Below are 18,677 nucleotides of genomic sequence, written 5' to 3'. Positions count from 1 at the left end.
TCAGTTTTCTTTTTCCTTATTTGTTGCAATTCTTAGCAATCTGAGAGTAATACTGGAAATTATGCTGTCGCAGAAAGCAGGTAACAGAAATACAGCAACATATTCTTCTATCTCTTTAAAAAATATGGTTCAGAACTTACTCTTTTCTGTAAACCTGCAATTTGTTTCCTTGTTTCAACATCTTTTCCTCCAGATTCCAGAAATTTCCTGTAAGCTAAGTCAAATGCTTGACCAATTGTTAAAGTTATCTCTTCCGCCTTTACAAAAAACATAAGATTGAAATTAGTATATTAAGAATAATTAAGATTTAATTACTTTCATTTCAGATGATCACAAAATCCTTTACACCATGTATCACGTTCAAAGGGTTTGCTTCATCCATCATGAAGTCAACACAGCAAAGGAGCATGGCACACACTCTTCAGCAAAATATCTTGACACAAAATACTATGAAAGCAACTTAAAAACACTTCAGATAAAGAAGGGAGACTGAACAGGCAGAACACAATTAGCTAGTTGTTAGTATAAACTAAGCCTCTAACTTCTGTAAATACAGATACCATGCTGCAGTACGTCATATGATGACGATTGCTGAAGCAAATACAGGCTTTTCAATCATTAAATAAATTGGTTTAGTTTTAATGGATTCACGTTTTCATGTTAAGCGATGTTTTACCCCTGCTGCTTTTAAATTTGGATGACAACACTTATTTTCAGAAGTCCTATAAAATCTCAATCGGCACAGTGTAGATAAATGTATTCACCTGCGCAAATACTTCCAGTTACAAAAATCCCACCAAACAGAATTTGCATTTGTGTGTGCAAAATACAGTAATTGAGTAGTTCTGTGCTGATTTGCATCATACACTCTGATGTGTGCACATGCTCTGTGTGCAACATCTACTTTTAAAAAAAGAGGGGTAAAAATAAGCATACCCGGGTTCCAGAAAGAAATGCTAACTTACAAGAGGCACCAATAAGAGGTGAACACACGGATATGCTTAGAGCTTTAGGAGAGAAAGTGAAGATGGTACCTTTTCTTTAAACAGTGTGGCAGGGGAACTAAAAAAAAATGGGAGTAAAATTGATCTAGCTAAAAATAAACTAGAGTTTCCTTCTTCATTGAAACGAAACCCTGAGAGCGGTTGTTTCTGCTGAAAGCAGAGCATTCAGTGCTATGCCGCCAACGTTTTCCCTTCACTACCCGTAAGAACATGAAGGGCTGGGTGCAGAAAGTGTACGGAACGTGATTCTTCCAGCCTTTCCCCCCCAGGCAGGGATCCTTTGACATCCGAGCGTACCACTGAACAAGAGTGCGAGGGAGGAAAGTAGCCTGGCAGTGGAGTGTCAGGGCAGAGCGAAGCGGTGCACTGGTTTGGAGAAGAAACGACACTAGTGGCAGATACTGGAAGGGCAATTTAAAAATCATAGGAACCTGTGAAAACGAGACACGGGATAGAAATTTGAAGAGAAATGAACAGATATGTATAGCAGTTCTGAGTGACAGCTACTGAAGGCACTGGGGCAATGCAGGGGAACAACAGCCATCAGCACCACAGTGAAGAAACACAGTGCCATATAACTGCATATAAAAAGATGTAACTGCATATAAAGAGAAGTGAATATGCACCTTTTTCTGAGAAAAAAAAAAGTTTCCTTAGTATTTCCTTTGCCTGATACCTCAGATACTTTAGAATAAATCAAAAGGAGAGACTCTAAATTATAAACCTCCTGGATATCTATTTTTGGTGTTGGTTCCAGTGTTTTCAGTTGTTAATTACTTTCTGCCAGGGTAGACACAGGACCCTGTTTCAGCTAGACACCATCTTCTTAATTTTCAAGTTGCCTGGGTTTTTTTTTTTTCCTTCTTTTTTTTTTTTCCTGCTATTGCACATTTTTGAACACTTGCCCTGTTCTGTCTTAGACCCGAGAGAATGTCAGTGGTTGGTGCAATGAATTCTCTGGTAGTGCATCATACCATTAACAGACTTGAAAGATGTGGAGGAGGGTGGGCAGAGAAGGGGGAACCTTGCTGCCAAAAACAGAATCACAAATAAAAACTTGAGGCAGAGAGATGCGCACAAGAGCCCGTGAGGGCATCTCAGCCACGGGGTTGCAGCCACCGCTGCAGAACTCTGTGCAAACGTTTCAAGCTTGGTGGGATGCAGCCTGTTCTGAGAGTTTTGCAGATGCCTGGCTTAGGGTGTCGAGCTGGACAGCAAGAAGAATGGTCCCAGGATACCACCCGAGATCAATGAAGGAAAAGGCTCTCCTTTAAATTAATGCATCTACCTTACAAGACACTGTGAAAGACTGTATCAAAGTCTTCCCAGTTAAAAGGCAGACTCTCTGCCTTCATTAACCATTCCTGTTTTACTTCAAAGCAGAGCAATCAAAATCTGTAACAGGCACACCCATTCTTTTAAAGCATCTTGCATACTTACACACTTTTCACTGTCAAATACATAGCACAGATGCTTATTTGATTCTGAGTCTTTGCATATGAAAGTAAATATTCTCTTGTCGGTTTTATCATCAGCACAAAACGATATCCTGTGGAGTTGGCAGTTGTGCTGGACCTCCTGCAAATAACGAGAAAGATGATGTTCAAGAAAACACTATGCTTGCTCAGCAGCAAGATGCACAAAGTAGATCTCTGGATTTCCTCACGTACGTAACAGCAGGCAAGTTGCAGTAACATTTCTGAATGTCTCTCATTGTATATGAGTGCACCCACAAGTAAAGCATAACTGAAGTTAGCAAACTCTTCTCCTAGCACGTGTTCCCATTTTTACTAAATGTAAGCAGGAAGTTTTCATATGGACAGCACTTATCTAGAAGCGTTTATTTGGACAGTAAATTCTGTTCTAGAAAATTGGTTTGATTGTTGCTTTGCGTCCCTGTATAATTTATTTAGTGACTGATTGGGACGATTTCATCATCTCCCAAGGTCTGTCAAAACAGTTTTGCTGAAATAAGTCCTTACCTTTCTATCTTAAATACAGAAATCAAAATGAAATACAGGGGCACAGAGAAATAAATGAGACATCTAAATAATTGCTTACTTAAGGTGCAATATAAACAGCCTGCAAACGTGATTCTTCAGGTATTTTTCATAGTCCATTTTACTTCCCATTACAAAGCATGCTTCAGGTATTTAAAACAGTTGCAGTGGCAATGCTCTTCAACTGAGAGAGCTTAACATGACTGAAATAAACGATCTCAACTATTTTTTTTGTTGTTTTCCTTCAACAAGTCTCCTCTTGGTATTTTATTTTATTTGGCATCTTACATGGGAAAGCAGTATTTGCTTTAAAGGAAAATATGCAGTTTAGATGTGAACTATTATCTATTAACTACAAGAAAGTTTCTGTGCAGCATGGGGTTCCCAGATTGCTAGCAGCTCATAAACAAGGGCATGTCCTCTCTGCACACAACCATTTATCAAAAAACCCATACCATATGGGCAATCTTTTCCCGTTGCCCCAACTGGGTTCCTTTTCTCACCCTTTACAGCCATTCTTCTGCGTATCCTATTTCTCTCAACTCCCCAGATCTCTCTCACATTTAATCTCTTCCTGTTGTAGCTCCTCAACAATGACATATAACAACACATGCCTGTTCTGCCTCTTATAGCTTTATAGATCCATATAACTACTTGACATCACTTAAGGACAGAACCACTTGACTATAATCCTCCTTTTTTGAGTGTTAAGTATGGAATCAGGTCCTGATACATGGAGCTGGCCGCCTGTTCCTACCACAATTAATAGTCATCACATGAATATAAACCAGTGTTTCTCTGTAACAATATTCAAGCGAGTTGTTTCAAAAACACACAGAAAAATTCTGATCAGTGAAGACAACATGGAATTTAAATAATTGCCTGAAGCATCTATGAATTTTGCAAAAAGAAGGAAAGCTTGATTCAAATTTAGTGTCACATAGCTTTAAGAAACAAAGTGGAGGAGATGAAAAGAGTACTCATAGCTGATTACCATTTGAGTCATAATAACAACATTGCTAGGAGATTAGAATGTTCCCATTCCCCCAGGAACTTCTGTCCCGCAGCTTTCTGTTCACCTCTGCAGGAAGAGTTAGGAAGACTAACATATTTTGGTATTTAAAACTGGGTTATTTTAAACAGCCTTTGCCAGAATATGGGGTTTAATGCACCTTTCTGCCCTACGACACAGGGAGATGTGCAATATGCAATTAAAGTGGACCTGGATGTTCCTTGCCCTGTCCACTTAGGAACTGTTGAACTGTGGTTGAATCTAGACTCTGAAGCAAGAATGGGTCGTAAGTACAGGCAGCCTTCAGCTACAGCTCCTTTTCTGCAAGGGCAGTATCACTGAAAGGCAGCAATTACTCCAGAATCCAGCAGCAGTAAGAAAGTTCATTCAAATCCAATATTCAACATATGTATAAAAGATTCCAGAGCACTCAGATGTTAGGAATTGCTGAATATTGACTAAATACTTTCTAGCTTGATTGTATTCATCTCATTATTCCTCTTTGAAGTCCGTAAGGAAGATGTTTTCCTTACTATGTAACCCCTTCCAAAACAGCAGAGCAAACAAAGGAACAGAAAAGCCATCCACGGGATGACTCAATGGACATAAATTGTCATGCTGCGCCAGATGAAAAGCCTACAATAATGCTTATGGTCTGCTGCATGGACTTGACAGAGAAATGGGTCACACAGCTGAGAAACGTAAGCGTTCTAGGGAGGGGAAGGTACAATAAAAATAAAAAACACAAGGAGAAAAAAATAAAAGACATGAAGAGATTAAGGAGAGAGGTGCAATTCTGAGGCAGCAGCATGAAGAATAAGGCACTGTCCACAAAGTCTCTCCTCATTCTCCTGCAAACACCTACACGTGGGCACCTACACACGGTGACCATTTGGAAAGGTGTGTATCATATGTGGTATTAACGTGTATTTACCATGGTGTTACCGTCTTCCTCAGAGTTTAAAAGTTTTGGTGTGAAAGGATTAAAAAAAATTAAATTTCATGTGTTTTGGAGTACCACGTACCTTCCCGGGAAGGCATCACCCATGTGTTGTAACAAGAAATGGCATTTAAAAAAAAATTCCATCAAGAGAATGGCTTTCATTGTAATTTTCGTTATAAACGTAAGCCAATAGAAACATTAAAAACAGTTAAAACAATATTTAATTACCAGTGTAGCACCACAAATACACAGGTCTCTTACCTTTGTTTTTGGATCTAGAATTTTTACACCATAGATTGAGATTTGTAACTCAACTTTGGGAGTCTTCTGGCCTTCAGATTTCTTGATATGTCTTGCAAACTGTAAGATGAAAATTGTGACAGCAATCGCATCAATAGCAAGTCTATTTTTTTAGTACCTCTCATTTCCTCTCAACTCCTTCCAGCTGCTGTCGTTTCCGTCCTTCTTCTCTTACAAACAATGCCAACCATTCCCAAAGTCACAGTTGGGCACAGAACAGCATTTCTGATTGCACATTACAGAAAATTCCTATAATTCCAGAAAATAATATTTTAAAACTTCTTAGCTGGTTTCTCTTGAAACTTTTATCTGCTGTTTGTGCATTTAATTTAAGGTTTTGTGTGAGATTTCTAGGAGAAGAGCAGAAACATAACACTTTCAGACAGTTTGTGAACTGCTCAGTTGTTGAGTAGCAAACATGGTTGTGTTTTCCATATCCCACCTTTCCCACACTCACTTCTGTACACATGCACGGATGGTACTTCCCCTGTGCTCCTCTGAGGAAACCAGTTCTTTGAAGGAGGTTCAGTGTGAGAGCACTGCAGCTGTCAACAGCTAAGAAATACCTGACCCCTTCAGTCACCTGCTCAGGATGTATGTGCTAACAGTTCACTAGATGGTGGCTGGACAATGTTTCATGTGACTGGCTTGGGTGACGTGTCCTATTCAATACATTTTCCAGCCTTTTATGTCTCCCCTTCTAGCTGCTGGATCCGACTTGTCTGTGTCTCATGGACACCACGTATAGAGCAAGCAGGGTTTCTAAAACTCGTACGGCGTGCCAGTTAAGAAGTGTCATGAATCTGGGTAACTTTCTTAGCCAAGATGCGGAATTGCTGTGTATTTTGCTCCGTTACCAGCCCTTTTCCTCTCAAGTCTGAAAGCCTGGAATGCTTTTTTCAAATGCATGAACAAGGACAATGACTCACTGAAGGAGCTGGAGGCTCTGCTTCACAGCTAAATGTTTCAACACATCCTCCCCGAGCTTGCTCCCACTCAAGTATAAATGAAGACATCATTCACCATCAGTACAGATAAGCTGGATAGGAGGTCAGCAAGGCCAACGACTTCAAGTGGCATAAAGAGTCTGGGATATCAACCAGGGTGCTGACCCATCCTAAAAAGGGTTAAACCTGGAAGACAGAAGTCTGAATTGCCTTGTGATGGTGAAGTGTTCAGCTCCAGCCAGCTGATAGCTCCCCACCCCAAAAGGTTGAAACCACTGATTTTAATTAATTATTTAAGCAATAGTTGAGGTTCAGGGTTTTTGCTCTGTCCCTATTCCTATGCCAACTAGTACTTGGGAAATCTTCCCATGAACTCAGCTGCTTTACACAGTATGACTGTTTTATTTCATTTGTAGACAGCTCCATTCATGGCAAATCATAAACTTGCTTTAAGAACCACCCTAAAAGCACATAAATAACCTGTTTTTCCTTTCCTCCCATATTTATTCCTCATTTCAAAGGCACACTTACTGAAAACTGTAGTAAGCAAACATTAATTTGTAATTATTCCTACCAGCTTAATTCAGTAACAAGACCTATCCAGACAGTTTGTTACTGACTCATGTGTCGCCTTGGCTGGTAAGAATCACACACTACACCACTTCAGAAACCCCACAAACATCCACAAATACAACTAAAGGCCCCACCTAAACCCCCCTATCCTCCTCTCAAAAGCAGCTCTTAAATCTAAATACCCATTTTATGTGTCAATAGCTGGGATTGCTACAATCATTAGCCAAGTATTTTATGAAAGTTCACGCATTATGACTTACTAGTGAAAACCAACTAGTCAAAAGTCAAGCAAGTCTCGCATCACTTCCTGTTCTGCCCCCCTTCAGTACCATGTACACACCTCCTGCGATACGCATATGCTTCTTCTGTTCTACAGTTTCTCCTCAAGAGCATTTCTCATATATTTAGAGTATACTTTTGACAGAATTTAATTGCTATTCCCTAGGCTTTGTTTTAATTAAGGTGGGCCATCTCTATATATATCCTTTTATTAAAAATAAAAAACATTTCACAGGAAATAAACCCCCCAAAATGCTGGTTTACAAGGATTCTGGCCAACAACATTTCTTGACTGCCCATGAAAATTTACATCTCCTACAGGAAAAAAATATTTTTTTATAAATAAAAATCACTAATTAAAAAATCTTAAAAAAAAATAAAAAAAGGTGACTTGATTTTATATTACCTATTTCTCCTGTTAGATTCTTATGGCTTTGCTTTAGGACATAGGAAAATGACAGGCAGTATGTTTTACTAGCACAGTTTTTTTTTTTCTAAGATGAATGTAAAACTGGAACTGTTTTTCAGACCATTTTCACACATTTACTCAACTCCCCGGCTCCACCAGCTTTCCTTATGGATTTGTAATTTGATTATATCCATTTACTGGATAAAGCTTTAAGGACATACGTGTTCCCTTTTCACAGTACACCAAGGTCCCGAGCTTGGCTCACCGTACTCCATGTTAAATGGCATGGCCACAAAACCCACAGACCTGGACAGCTGGAGCATCTCCACTTCCAACATGCTTCATGGCGCACGGTACCAGGCCTATGCAACAGGTAACAACTATGCACACATCGATGTGTAACAGCCTTGAATTTGACCAAACCTTTGCTTTTTGGAAACATCCCTTTATAAAGAGGATGCGCACGAGTATTTCTGTGCAGTAATAGAGGGATAAATAATATTTGGGTTTACTGAGATAAAGCTATAGTGTGTGTTGAGAATGATGATGATGAAGAAACGCTTGGTTTTCTACCTGTTATCATCTCAGAGTCCTGAACAACAGCTACAACGTGAAAAATAAATAGAAAAATTTAAAATGAAGTAGATCTGAATAACTTGCACGAGTTTTAGAACAGCTGGCCAAAACTTGCTCCAAGTAGTCAAGAAGTCTTACAACACTGAGGAAGTTCCAGAAGATAATTCTGAGCCAATACTAAAAAAAAGGGTAAACAAAATGACCCTACCACATCACCGTTCTCCAAAAGCATAAATCAAGCTCAAGAAGTAGTGAATTCAAGTGAGATGAAATTTATGAGGATCAATACGGATTTTAGAAAAACTGCAGCTTGTCAAAATAGACCAAGCGTTTGACTGCGTTTTGCATGCCATTCTGTTGCAGAAGTGAAGCAACACAAAGTATTAGTCGAGTTAGCTACATTAGTGTCCAGATGCAGCTATAAACAGGAAACTGTCATTGGGAAGATATGTTTCTAATGTATTCCAGCAGGGGTTATTTCTTAAGCACGACATTATTGAACGATTACCAGGGGGAAAAATATTACTGATAAAATCTGCAGGCAGGGAAAGAAAAAAAGAAGGGGGAAAAATGGGGAGAAAAGGAACTAATGATCTGAAATGTAGAATCGTTAGAGAGGAGGGCTGCAGAGCATGAAGGCTGATGAAGGGGCAAATATGAGAGACCACCGCACCAACCCGAACACCCCAGGCTGCCTGCATGCAAACAAGCCGTCTCTGCTGCAACGCCAGCTTTGCCACGTCACGCATATGGGAACAGATCTTGTCTGGGGGGAGACAACCCTGTGAAGATGGAATTAAGATGTCATGGCAGGCTTTCGGCGAACTGCGGACCTTCTCATGAAACTACATTTGGGAAGACTAATGCAATCCTTGGATATTTGAAAGACATCCTCACAAAGACAGTAACTACTGTGCTGCATCAGCTGCTTGTGAGATGCTGCTCGAATTTTGTGTTCTGAGGTTTTCAGATGCAGAAAGATGTTGACAAAATGGAGGAAGACCACAGGATATTTGCAAAAGTGAGCAGAGGACTGGAAAGCCACTTTGTATGAAACTCCATCAAATCAAAACCAAGCTGGTAGTGAAAGAAAACCCCAAAAGAATCTCTTCAACACAGACATCCAGAGAAACAAGCTTTTTCGTCAAAGGTTTACTGAGACACAGTGACTGAAAAGTACACACAGGCAAACTCAGAAGATGTGGTGCAGTTACTGTCTTAAAGCTTTTCCTGCCCACTCCCCCTTCCGTGTAATAACGGAAAACGTACAGATACTGATTGGTCATTTCTCTCTTATCTGACCTTCTGTGGGAAGCCAAGTTCAGCCACCTCCCGAGCTCGTGCGGCGTTCAAACCGCAGAAACACACACTTAGTCCGTTATCAGCCAATTAGCGTTCTTCCTTCTCCGTATTTTCTACTCATTCCTTCTACCTCAAGAGGAGCCCAAGGGACCCTTGGACGGGGGAGATTTACAAACACAATTTTGTCCTTTCAGCACATATTTGAAACAAAGTACCAGTTGTAACTCACGCAGTAACAAGATTATTTAAGAGGGTAAAAATCTGTAGCCTCCCATTGGCATCGAAATGGACAGCGATATAAAATGATAATGAATCACAGCATGGCTAGGGAAGCGATACGATGGGCCAAATTCTTGAGCCGTTAGTCTATACATATATTGTTCTCAGGCAAGACTTGCAGCTTTGGCCTGGTAACAGTATGAGCAGCTCAGTGGGACGGGCTCGCTTTTATTCAACGGCTTTGGAATTAACACTGTATTTTCCTTAAATCTTTTAGTGAAAGCAACAGATAAAAACAAATCTATTTTCTATAGTTCAATTTAGCTTTAAAAATAAAGAACAAAAAAGCTTCCGTATATCTTGTCTTTTCTTACAGTAGCAGGGAAAATTGCAAACTTTGGGACTCTTACTAAAATTATATTTGAAATGCTTATGCTTCGAGTCTCAGCAAAGCGCAATCAGAGGATTAATCAGCAAAAATAACACAAGGGAAAAAAAAATCACTACTTAAAAACAGCCAGGTGCTTCAGTTAAAGAAATAATGGTTAAAACAAATTATATCAAAATCAATTTAATCTACAAAAATCAAAACAAAACACTTTCCTTTAAATTTACATCTCACTGCACAATTCAAGACTTTATCAAAAGAACTGGACACCCCGAAGGTAAACGTTTTTGTGATCTAGGTGCTCATCTTCAACCCAGGGAATAAAGGTTCAACACCTTCACTTTACACAGGCTTCCAGTGAGACATCAGACATGGGTGTGGTCACCTTATCATGTCGATATGAGGGCGAAGGAGTGGTCTACACTGAGAGGCAGCTTTATACATGGCTTTGAGAAGAAGCTTTTCCTCTGTTTTTTTCATAAACAACATTCATTTTAAGGAAATATGCCTGAAAAAAAAGAGAAAGGCCCTGTTCCTTTTACAGTGACTACATCTCATGATTTTTGGTCATATTATGGTCCAAACTCTCATGCAGATTTTATGTGGGTATAATGAAATGATGACCTCTGAAAAAGAGCTGTTGAGAAAAGGATGAAAAGGCCACAGACATGTGAACTTGAATCTCCTGGTAATCAGCTGGGTAGGGAAAAGCTTTCTCAGAAATCCATTTCTATGGAATAGGTTGTATTTTATTTTCCAAAACACAGACTGGGATGAGAGGAAGGCTACTGATCTATTAACCACAGTGGAGAAGGCAGGGCTGCACAGCCTTTTTCCAATCCCTCATTCCCTCAAGGTTTCTGGTTTAGTGGGGCTTTTTCTGGGGTGGGAGGGGTGGGGAGGGTTTGAGGTATGGGGGCGTTTTGTTTGGAGGTGGGTTTTTTCTGGCTGTTTGGTTGTGTGGAGTTTTGTGTATTTATTTTTGAGAGGATGGGTAAACAGGTATTCTCTTCTTCAGCTCTTCCCATCTGGTCTGCTCTGGCCTTCAGGCTGTCCCCAGCGGTCCCAGTGCTTCAAAGAGAACAGCCATGGCTGTAAGGCTTGACAGAAACCCCTTTATCCCAATATGAAAAGATTTTCTGTACTCCACCCTCCTCTCTCCTTTCAACAGCAAATGAAACCCAGCTTTAAGACGGAAGGGAGCTCGGAACAATATCCACTGACGTCCATTAGTAGCAGCAGCAGGACAGCACTGCCGCATGGGTGGAGGTGTGTGAAAGAGCACTCTTCACTTTCTGTGTCCTTACGGGTCAAGGAACAGATGAATATTTCAAGCAGCTTCAAAGCCATTAATTCTATTTACATTTTCTCTGGTCACCTCCACTTACAGAAGAAAAGAGGAGGAGAAAAGGAGACTGAGTTGGAAGGGGGCTAAGAGAAGCCTTCAGTTTGCTCCTCACAAAAAACATCCCTTTGAAGACTCTAAAGGGAACAGCCCAAAACTCAAGGTTTCTCCCTAACACACCCCTCCCATGCCCTTTTCTTTCTAGTCTTCTAGTTACGGTGCCCTTTCCATGTGTAATGCTCATCTTTCACCTCTCTGACCTCTGCACCCCCTCAAGCATGTTTTGAGAAGGACCAACCTCACACCTACAGTCTGATTTAGAAACGATAGCCTTCCTTAACCAAGGGAAGTAATCATTTCACTTTATAAAATAAAGTGTGATTTGGTAACATTCACACATTTGAGTAATGTCGGCATGTTCTGATACAACATCTTGGTGCCATTTCCCTCAGTTTTTATTTCACCCCAGACATCAGTTTGACTGGAAAAGTGGAAGGAAAAAATTTTTTGTAATAACTTATGAGAGCAGTTCACCCCAACATACAAATAAACCCACACATTTTAAAACATCAGTGTCCAACTGTGTTTTTCTCCTGCTGTATGGCTTCAAGAAATTTGAAAACACGAGGGGGAATCCCAACTAGATAAAACTGCTGGACAACGCTCTAGAAAGAAAAACAAATCTAGATGCTTAAATAGCCCAATATATTAAAATTGCAACGGAACCTGCAAAATTAGGAAGTGTTTAGAAAATGTAGTAGCACTATTTGGGAGAAAACGAGTAAAATGAAGCATCAAGAAAACTGTCCAGTGTCCCCCCTCCCCGTTATTGTATTTTACTGTAGAACGTCAGCTCCATCTGCTGGTAAAAGTAGTTTCATGGAAAGGCATATCGCAATTTTGCACAGACCTGTGTCTGGCAAGCAAAGAGTCTTTGTGCTCAAAGAGCTACGAGCTTTTGATTTAAGGAAATAAAGTGCTGTATATCAAATGCCTCTTCTGACACAGTCTGATGGCACCATGGCTTGAGAGAAATAGTTCACATTGAGTTTCATGGTCTGTATCTCACTGTAGGAACATGACTTCCAAAGGTTGGTAGTGTGACTCACACCAGTTGTAAAAATAGCTCCAAATATTAAGGAAGGGTCAGCTGTTGTTATGCTAGATATTAATTTCCATTAAAACGAAAGTCTGATTAACAACACAGTGGTTAAAACTAAATCAATATAATAAATATATATAGCACCACAAGCTATGCATCTTCTAATAACTCTCCTACTCCGAAAACCACTATGTATGTTTTCTTTCAATATAAAGACATTAGTTTTTGAGCTGGTTTCATTTGTTTAAAATTCTTAATTAACATTTTCTAAAAACAAGCTAGAGACGTGTACTTAATAATAAAATCCATAATGTGTAGGCTTCTCCGCAAAGAATTCAGATGCAGAACACAAATTAGTATTGAAATGAGGACTCAATTAATTGGTGATGGTTTCAAACATAAAATCTCTTTATTGCTCTCTCAATTCTATTCCCAGATTTTTCAAGTCTTTCCAGAAGTTGTCTTTCATTACTTTGTGAGTTTTCTAATAAACTTGTGATTATGTAAGTTTCCATGTAATACCTGACATATAAGCTCCAAACTTCCAAGCCTGAAGAAAACAGTGTAATTCTGGCCGAAACAATTCAGAAACATTTCCAAAGTGGTTAATTTGGGGAACACGTGTGAAAAGTTAGAACAGTTACCTACATCCACCTCAAGAATATACAAGAAATGTACACTTTTAAATTTTAGTGCTGGGATGACAAATGTTTTTTCCACTAAAAGAAAATAGTTCCGGCTCCAACTACGCTTCAGAGAACAGTTACTTGAAATCCTTTTCAGACCTGCTTTCAGAGCGAACTATTTCAAGCGACCACATCATACAATGCAACCTACCAGATGCTCAAAAGCTTCCTGTGCCCAGGGAGAGCCCAGGTGAGACACAGACACCCAGCAGCTGCTTTACTTAGGAGGGGTCTGATGAAACCGCATTAAAACAGGATCAGCACTTCTCCACAGCAGGATATCATCTCAGCAGGCCTCTGCACAGCACTGACGCTGCTCAGGGTAACAGAAGTCAGTAAACACAAGACACCTAACGCAACAGGCTTCACTGCAGTATTATCTGTGAACTGTACGAGGTGCACCCAAAGCCACACTTTTTGGTTCCACTGCCAGCATGGCGTAAGGGTTAAAAAAGCGTCATACTTACATTAGCCTAAAATGCCTGAAAACAACTAGGCTGTAATGTCTCTGACAAACTGTAGCAGAGTAAATCTATTTGACATAAAACATTCTAAGAATCGACTCAGCTAATCTTTAAAGGCAGCTGTACAAATTTCAATAGAGCAAAAATAATGAAGTTCTGTTTCAATACCTTAACACAACTACTAATCAATCTTGTAAAGATGGCTTTTTCAAGGGAAGCCCTGACCTTAAAAGCTGAGCTACATGAACAGTTTTTCATGCCTTCTTTCTTCATTTATTATTACCGTAGTAACACAGAACCAAGTTTTTTACTATTGACTCCTAATATTTTCCATCCATTTCTGACAAACTTCTGTTTAAATAGTGAGAGCCCTACAAAAAGTTATGGGAAATAGAAATGTAGGCAGAACAATTTTTACATCTTAATAAACTGATGCTGCAATAGCTCCGTGTATCTAAGCATGGAACAGTGTAATTCCAACGTGAGCTAGCAGACAGCTAAAATCAGCAATCCCTACCACAACTCAGAGCATTTGAGGAGCTTTAGGCACATTAGCTATCACTCAGTGAAGTCAAAGCAGTGTTATCAATTAGCAACCTTCAACATTTCACTAGGACACGTTACAATTGTCTACCGAGGTGCCCAGAGACATATAACCAAGAAGAAATTGTAGATATCTGACTTCCTCTGCCTCCTGGCACTGTGCACCAGCACACAGAGAGACCTTTTCCAATGAAACATGAAGACCTGAAGGACAAGACAGCAATGTCCCTTGGCGTAACAGCTTCATATTGGTTTGTAAACCCCATTCTCTCACTGCAGCTCTATTTCCAGATACATCGCCATTCATCACCGCTGAAGGGTCAATGACATTCTTCCAATGTCATAAACCTTCACCTCCAGTCCAGCAGTCTATACGGATCAGACATTAGCCTCAGATGAAGCTCAGTCAGGGACAACCATTACCCACGGAGCTATCTCAGCCGACGTAGCATGGTTTCACATTCTTCCTCCTGTTCTCTGACACCAACAGCCTGCCTTCAGTGTGTGGGTACTCCATGTCTTGCAACAAGAGGCTCACAGAAAGCACTGCAAAGCCCAAAGAAAAGTTGGGCAAGCACTACTGATGTCTCTAGCTATTTGGTCATGTAAGAGTTAATTTCTTTAAACTCTCTGGCAATATGTTTGGAGTGCCATAACTAGAGGCATTCAATAGCCATAAAGCGGGGATGGCAGCTAAAACAAGTTGTTGCTACTTAGGTTAGAATTCATGAAGTCCGAAAGCTTGCAAAGAACAAGCATTATAAATCAAGGTACGTAAACTTTAGTACAGATAATTGTGTAACCTAGGAGACAACTAAATATATAATTATAATACAGTCACAATAGGGAACTCGCTACATACCAGTGAAGAGATGAGTAAAAGCAACTGCTGCCAGAACCCATGAATTTACCCACAACATTTACAAAGTGTCTTATCTGTGAAAGCAGGTTAAGAACACATTCCCTTTGCATTTCATTACAAATACTTTCTTACCTTTAACTTCCTAACAGCGTCTCTTACAACTTCCGTGCCTTTGGGTTGCTCCACTTCCGTACTGCCAAGAAACTGAGAAGATTGCAATTTGTGAGAAATAAGTTACACACCGAAAGGCCTAACTGACTCAAGTAATGATATTTTCTAATTATTTCCAAGTAACATTTTGGAAAGACATTCATTTTAACAGTTGATAAATAACAAATCTTCATACAGCTATTTTTAATCAAGAAAATAACAAGAATTAAATTCTAATCAGACAAACATAAGAGGTATCAAAAGCAGGTTTCAAAAAACATTTTCTTTATCTCAACAAGTCTGTAAATTAGGGATTAAGTACCTTTTCTCCAGCAGGAAATTGTAATTTTAGTAATATTGGCTCTTTTGGAAAATAATGATACATCCCATGAATCAACATGAGCTGAAGGTTTGACTGTGTTACGAAGATTTGCATACAGTGGCGCAAGATAAATTCAAAAGGCCTGATTCTGCTCTCAGAGCTGCTGGGTACTGAAACTTCTGAGATTTAAAGGAAAGAGGCTCCAATTTGCATAAAAACAAGGCTCATATTGGAAGCATCTCTAGTAGAGATCATATTTCTACTAAGTTTTTAACAAAAAACAAGCATACACCTGTTAATACACAGAGCACAACATTCCAAAGGCACCTGACCATTTCTTTACTTACCCACTGGAATGCCTTTACGTTCTTGTGTAGAATTCTGCTTGCCTTCTACTATACTGTTATGAGAGGTGCAATAATCCTGCCCAAACCACGCCTGTGTAACAATTAATTATGAACTGCCTGCCCTATTTTCACATTGAGTTATGGCTGATTTAAGTCATGTACCTGCATAAGCCAGAATAATGCTAGCAAGAAAGTATGGACACCCTTTTTTCACTAAAGCACACAATTTTCTATGTAATACGATGCACAGAGGTATAATTTTTAAGTCTCAACAGTTTCAAAGGAACGTGAATTTGCCAAGCTACAGATGCTTTCAGCATTATAACTCTAAAGTTTTTAATTTTATTAAAACTTTGATACATATTTTCTGTAATCACTGTGCTCAATCTGTACTGCTGCAAAGAAACTCTGCAGCTCTACCAATAATTAAGTCTCATCAGAAATTTGCTACTGACTCTGAAACATGATGTGCCAACTTGAATACAACAGAGTGCAAATCAAAACACCAGGCACATCTGCTGTCAATACTCTCTACGATTACAATTCTCCATGCAGGAGACCAAGATTTTGTAATAACAAACCAGAAACCTCCATTATCGATTTGTTTTCTTTCATGCAACGTCTCCAATGAGTTTAAACAGAGGTTGCGTTCTTCCCTGGGAAAGTGTCAGTTGCACAAAATGCATCAAGAACAAGGATTCTTGGATATTACCAATACTACATGTGACAGAGACAGAAAGGGAAAGATGAGTGAATGCAGATGAGCTAATGCAGGCGAGTAAAAAAAAAAATTAACCACAAGCTTAAATGGACAAGAAAGCAAGTAGATACGGCCAGAGAACCCAAGAGGCATGCCGGTAACACCAGACATCTGTTCACAAGCATAGGCATACACCACACATTTGGCACAACACAAGAGGTAGAAGCATAATTGCACCAAAGTTTGTGAGCAGGCCAGGGTACATCATATACAGTACAGGAATCCTGCAGAAACACAGGAGAATACAGCCACCAGTGTGAACAGAGGACACGGTCACTGCTGTCTACAGCGAGTGGAAGGCAGCTGAGAATACTCCATCCACACGTGCTTCCTAATATTTGTGTAGTTTGGAAACTGGCAGCTCCAGAGGCACTGTCATTGTAAGCAGCCTGGTACTTTGTGATACACGTTCAGGGCCTGGCCTCGGGTGGAATTGTGTCAAGTACACTTCTCAGATGACCTGGGCTATGCTGCCTCGCCTGCAGCCGCTTCTCCAGAAGGGCACAGGGCTGCCCTATGTTTCTTATCTGCTTACTGCCATGCAGATAACAGAGATCTGAGATAGGAAAAGATAGCTCAGAAGCGACAGTCACTTCCCCTCTCCTCCCCACTCAGCATCTCCCTCTGATTCAAAGCCAAAGAAAGATGAAGGTATTTTTCCTGTATTCAGTGATCAGGCCAATCCTTCCCTGAACAATAAGTCCCATAAATACTGTTTACCCAGGGGCTTGTACCTCATCTTAATGCACAACACTGCCTTCAGAAGTGTACGCACCCAATTAAGCTTCTGCCATAGCTGGGGCGTCTGTTAAACTTCACTGAATTTGTACGCCCACAGTAATGCTCCCCAAAGCAGAAATTACCATTTCTGATCATGGAGGGGAAGGAAAAGTAGACATCTCAAGAGAAAGATGAACTGCTGAAAGCACAGGTTTACATGACTGACAAATCCTGAAGAAACACATACTAATTGTGTTTGCTCAACAAGATACAAAAAAGTAAACATCCACTGCTGGCCATGTATGGAAACATCATGAGCACTGTATCAATGTTTATGGAACTAACAGAATTCTACCAGTCCTTCACCTGCACTGTCGTCCAGATGAGTATCAGTCCTGACATGAAGCATCACTACTGAAATTTTTATTGCTCTTAGCAGTTTTGAGCCAGACGTGGAATTAGAGCTTATGCATAATGGCCTATTCGGCGGAGGAAAATACAGTAAGACACACCAAATCCATAAATGCAAAGGAGATTTGTAGCATCTTAATAGCAGAGCTGATGAGACCATGCCACGGATTGCACTGTTCAAAACTGATACGTATTTTTATCTCTTAGCTGAAGTTCTATTTTTTTTTATTCAGATAAGGTCAAATTTTAGCCATAACTACTCACACGTTTCATGCCTGACCTTCATAGCCTTTCTAATTTGACTTGCTTGTTTGTTTGTTTTTGGTAAGACAGCAACAAAGAGCAAACCAGAAATTAAGAGGAAATATTCTTTGTATTAGACTGTTCTATTTTGCAGCAGAATATTAAAAGAATTTCAAATCAAAACAATTGATTTCCTAATCAGAACAAAAGATTGACTGTTCAATATAGGTTTAACATACAGCTGATGCATTAACAAGAGGCTTTTTATGGCTTACTCTTTTGTCTGCTCTGTACCTTTTCTGTGTAATCTGTCCCATCTTATTTTGTTTAATATTAGGTACCAAATACCATGGCATTACTTGTAACGGTTAAGCTAAGCAAACACATATATATTTGCAGAACTGAGACTCCAGATGACGAGCGCAGTGTGGCAAAAGCCCTTCTCTTCGTACAACCCCTAACACGCAGTGGAGACGCTGCCACTGCCGGGACTCTGAAAGGAAATGACAACTCATTTGCCATCCTAATGACATGGGGAGATGACCATTTTGGTCTTTTCAAGGTATCTTTCTCACCGAATCTCACACAAACACAAAGAACAAATATTTGTTATATCAGGAATTCAGCACAGCTGTGGCATGAATATTATACATATTCATCATGAAAGAGTTTCTGCAATAAAAATTTCAAATCAAAATTGGTAAAACTGAAACTTCCTCTTTTAAGACCAGCCTCCTTTAGAAAGCCATGCTAGTGGGGAATTCTAGGTG

At 39.8% G+C, this 18,677-nt stretch overlaps 1 protein-coding gene across 2 annotated transcripts in view; it reads right to left on the bottom strand.

The window, feature by feature from the left end:
- The window catches only part of GULP1 (GULP, engulfment adaptor PTB domain containing 1), a 76,838-nt gene that overhangs the window by 26,246 nt on the left and 31,915 nt on the right, over window positions 1–18,677 (bottom strand). For both annotated transcript variants that reach the window (XM_010150076.1, XM_010150077.1), the window contains 4 exons: window positions 15,087–15,158; window positions 5,221–5,319; window positions 2,445–2,582; window positions 141–257 (listed from right to left, as the gene is read on the bottom strand). In XM_010150076.1, coding sequence (XP_010148378.1) covers window positions 141–257; window positions 2,445–2,582; window positions 5,221–5,319; window positions 15,087–15,158 — 426 coding nt within the window. The remainder of the gene's footprint in view (window positions 1–140; window positions 258–2,444; window positions 2,583–5,220; window positions 5,320–15,086; window positions 15,159–18,677) is intronic.

Source organism: Eurypyga helias, unplaced genomic scaffold (genome assembly GCF_000690775.1).
Source record: "Eurypyga helias isolate BGI_N326 unplaced genomic scaffold, ASM69077v1 scaffold3694, whole genome shotgun sequence".
In the NCBI taxonomy this organism is placed as follows: Eukaryota; Metazoa; Chordata; class Aves; order Eurypygiformes; family Eurypygidae; genus Eurypyga; species Eurypyga helias.
Note: the sequence above shows the minus strand (reverse complement) of the source record. Positions and strands in the feature narration are given on the sequence as shown.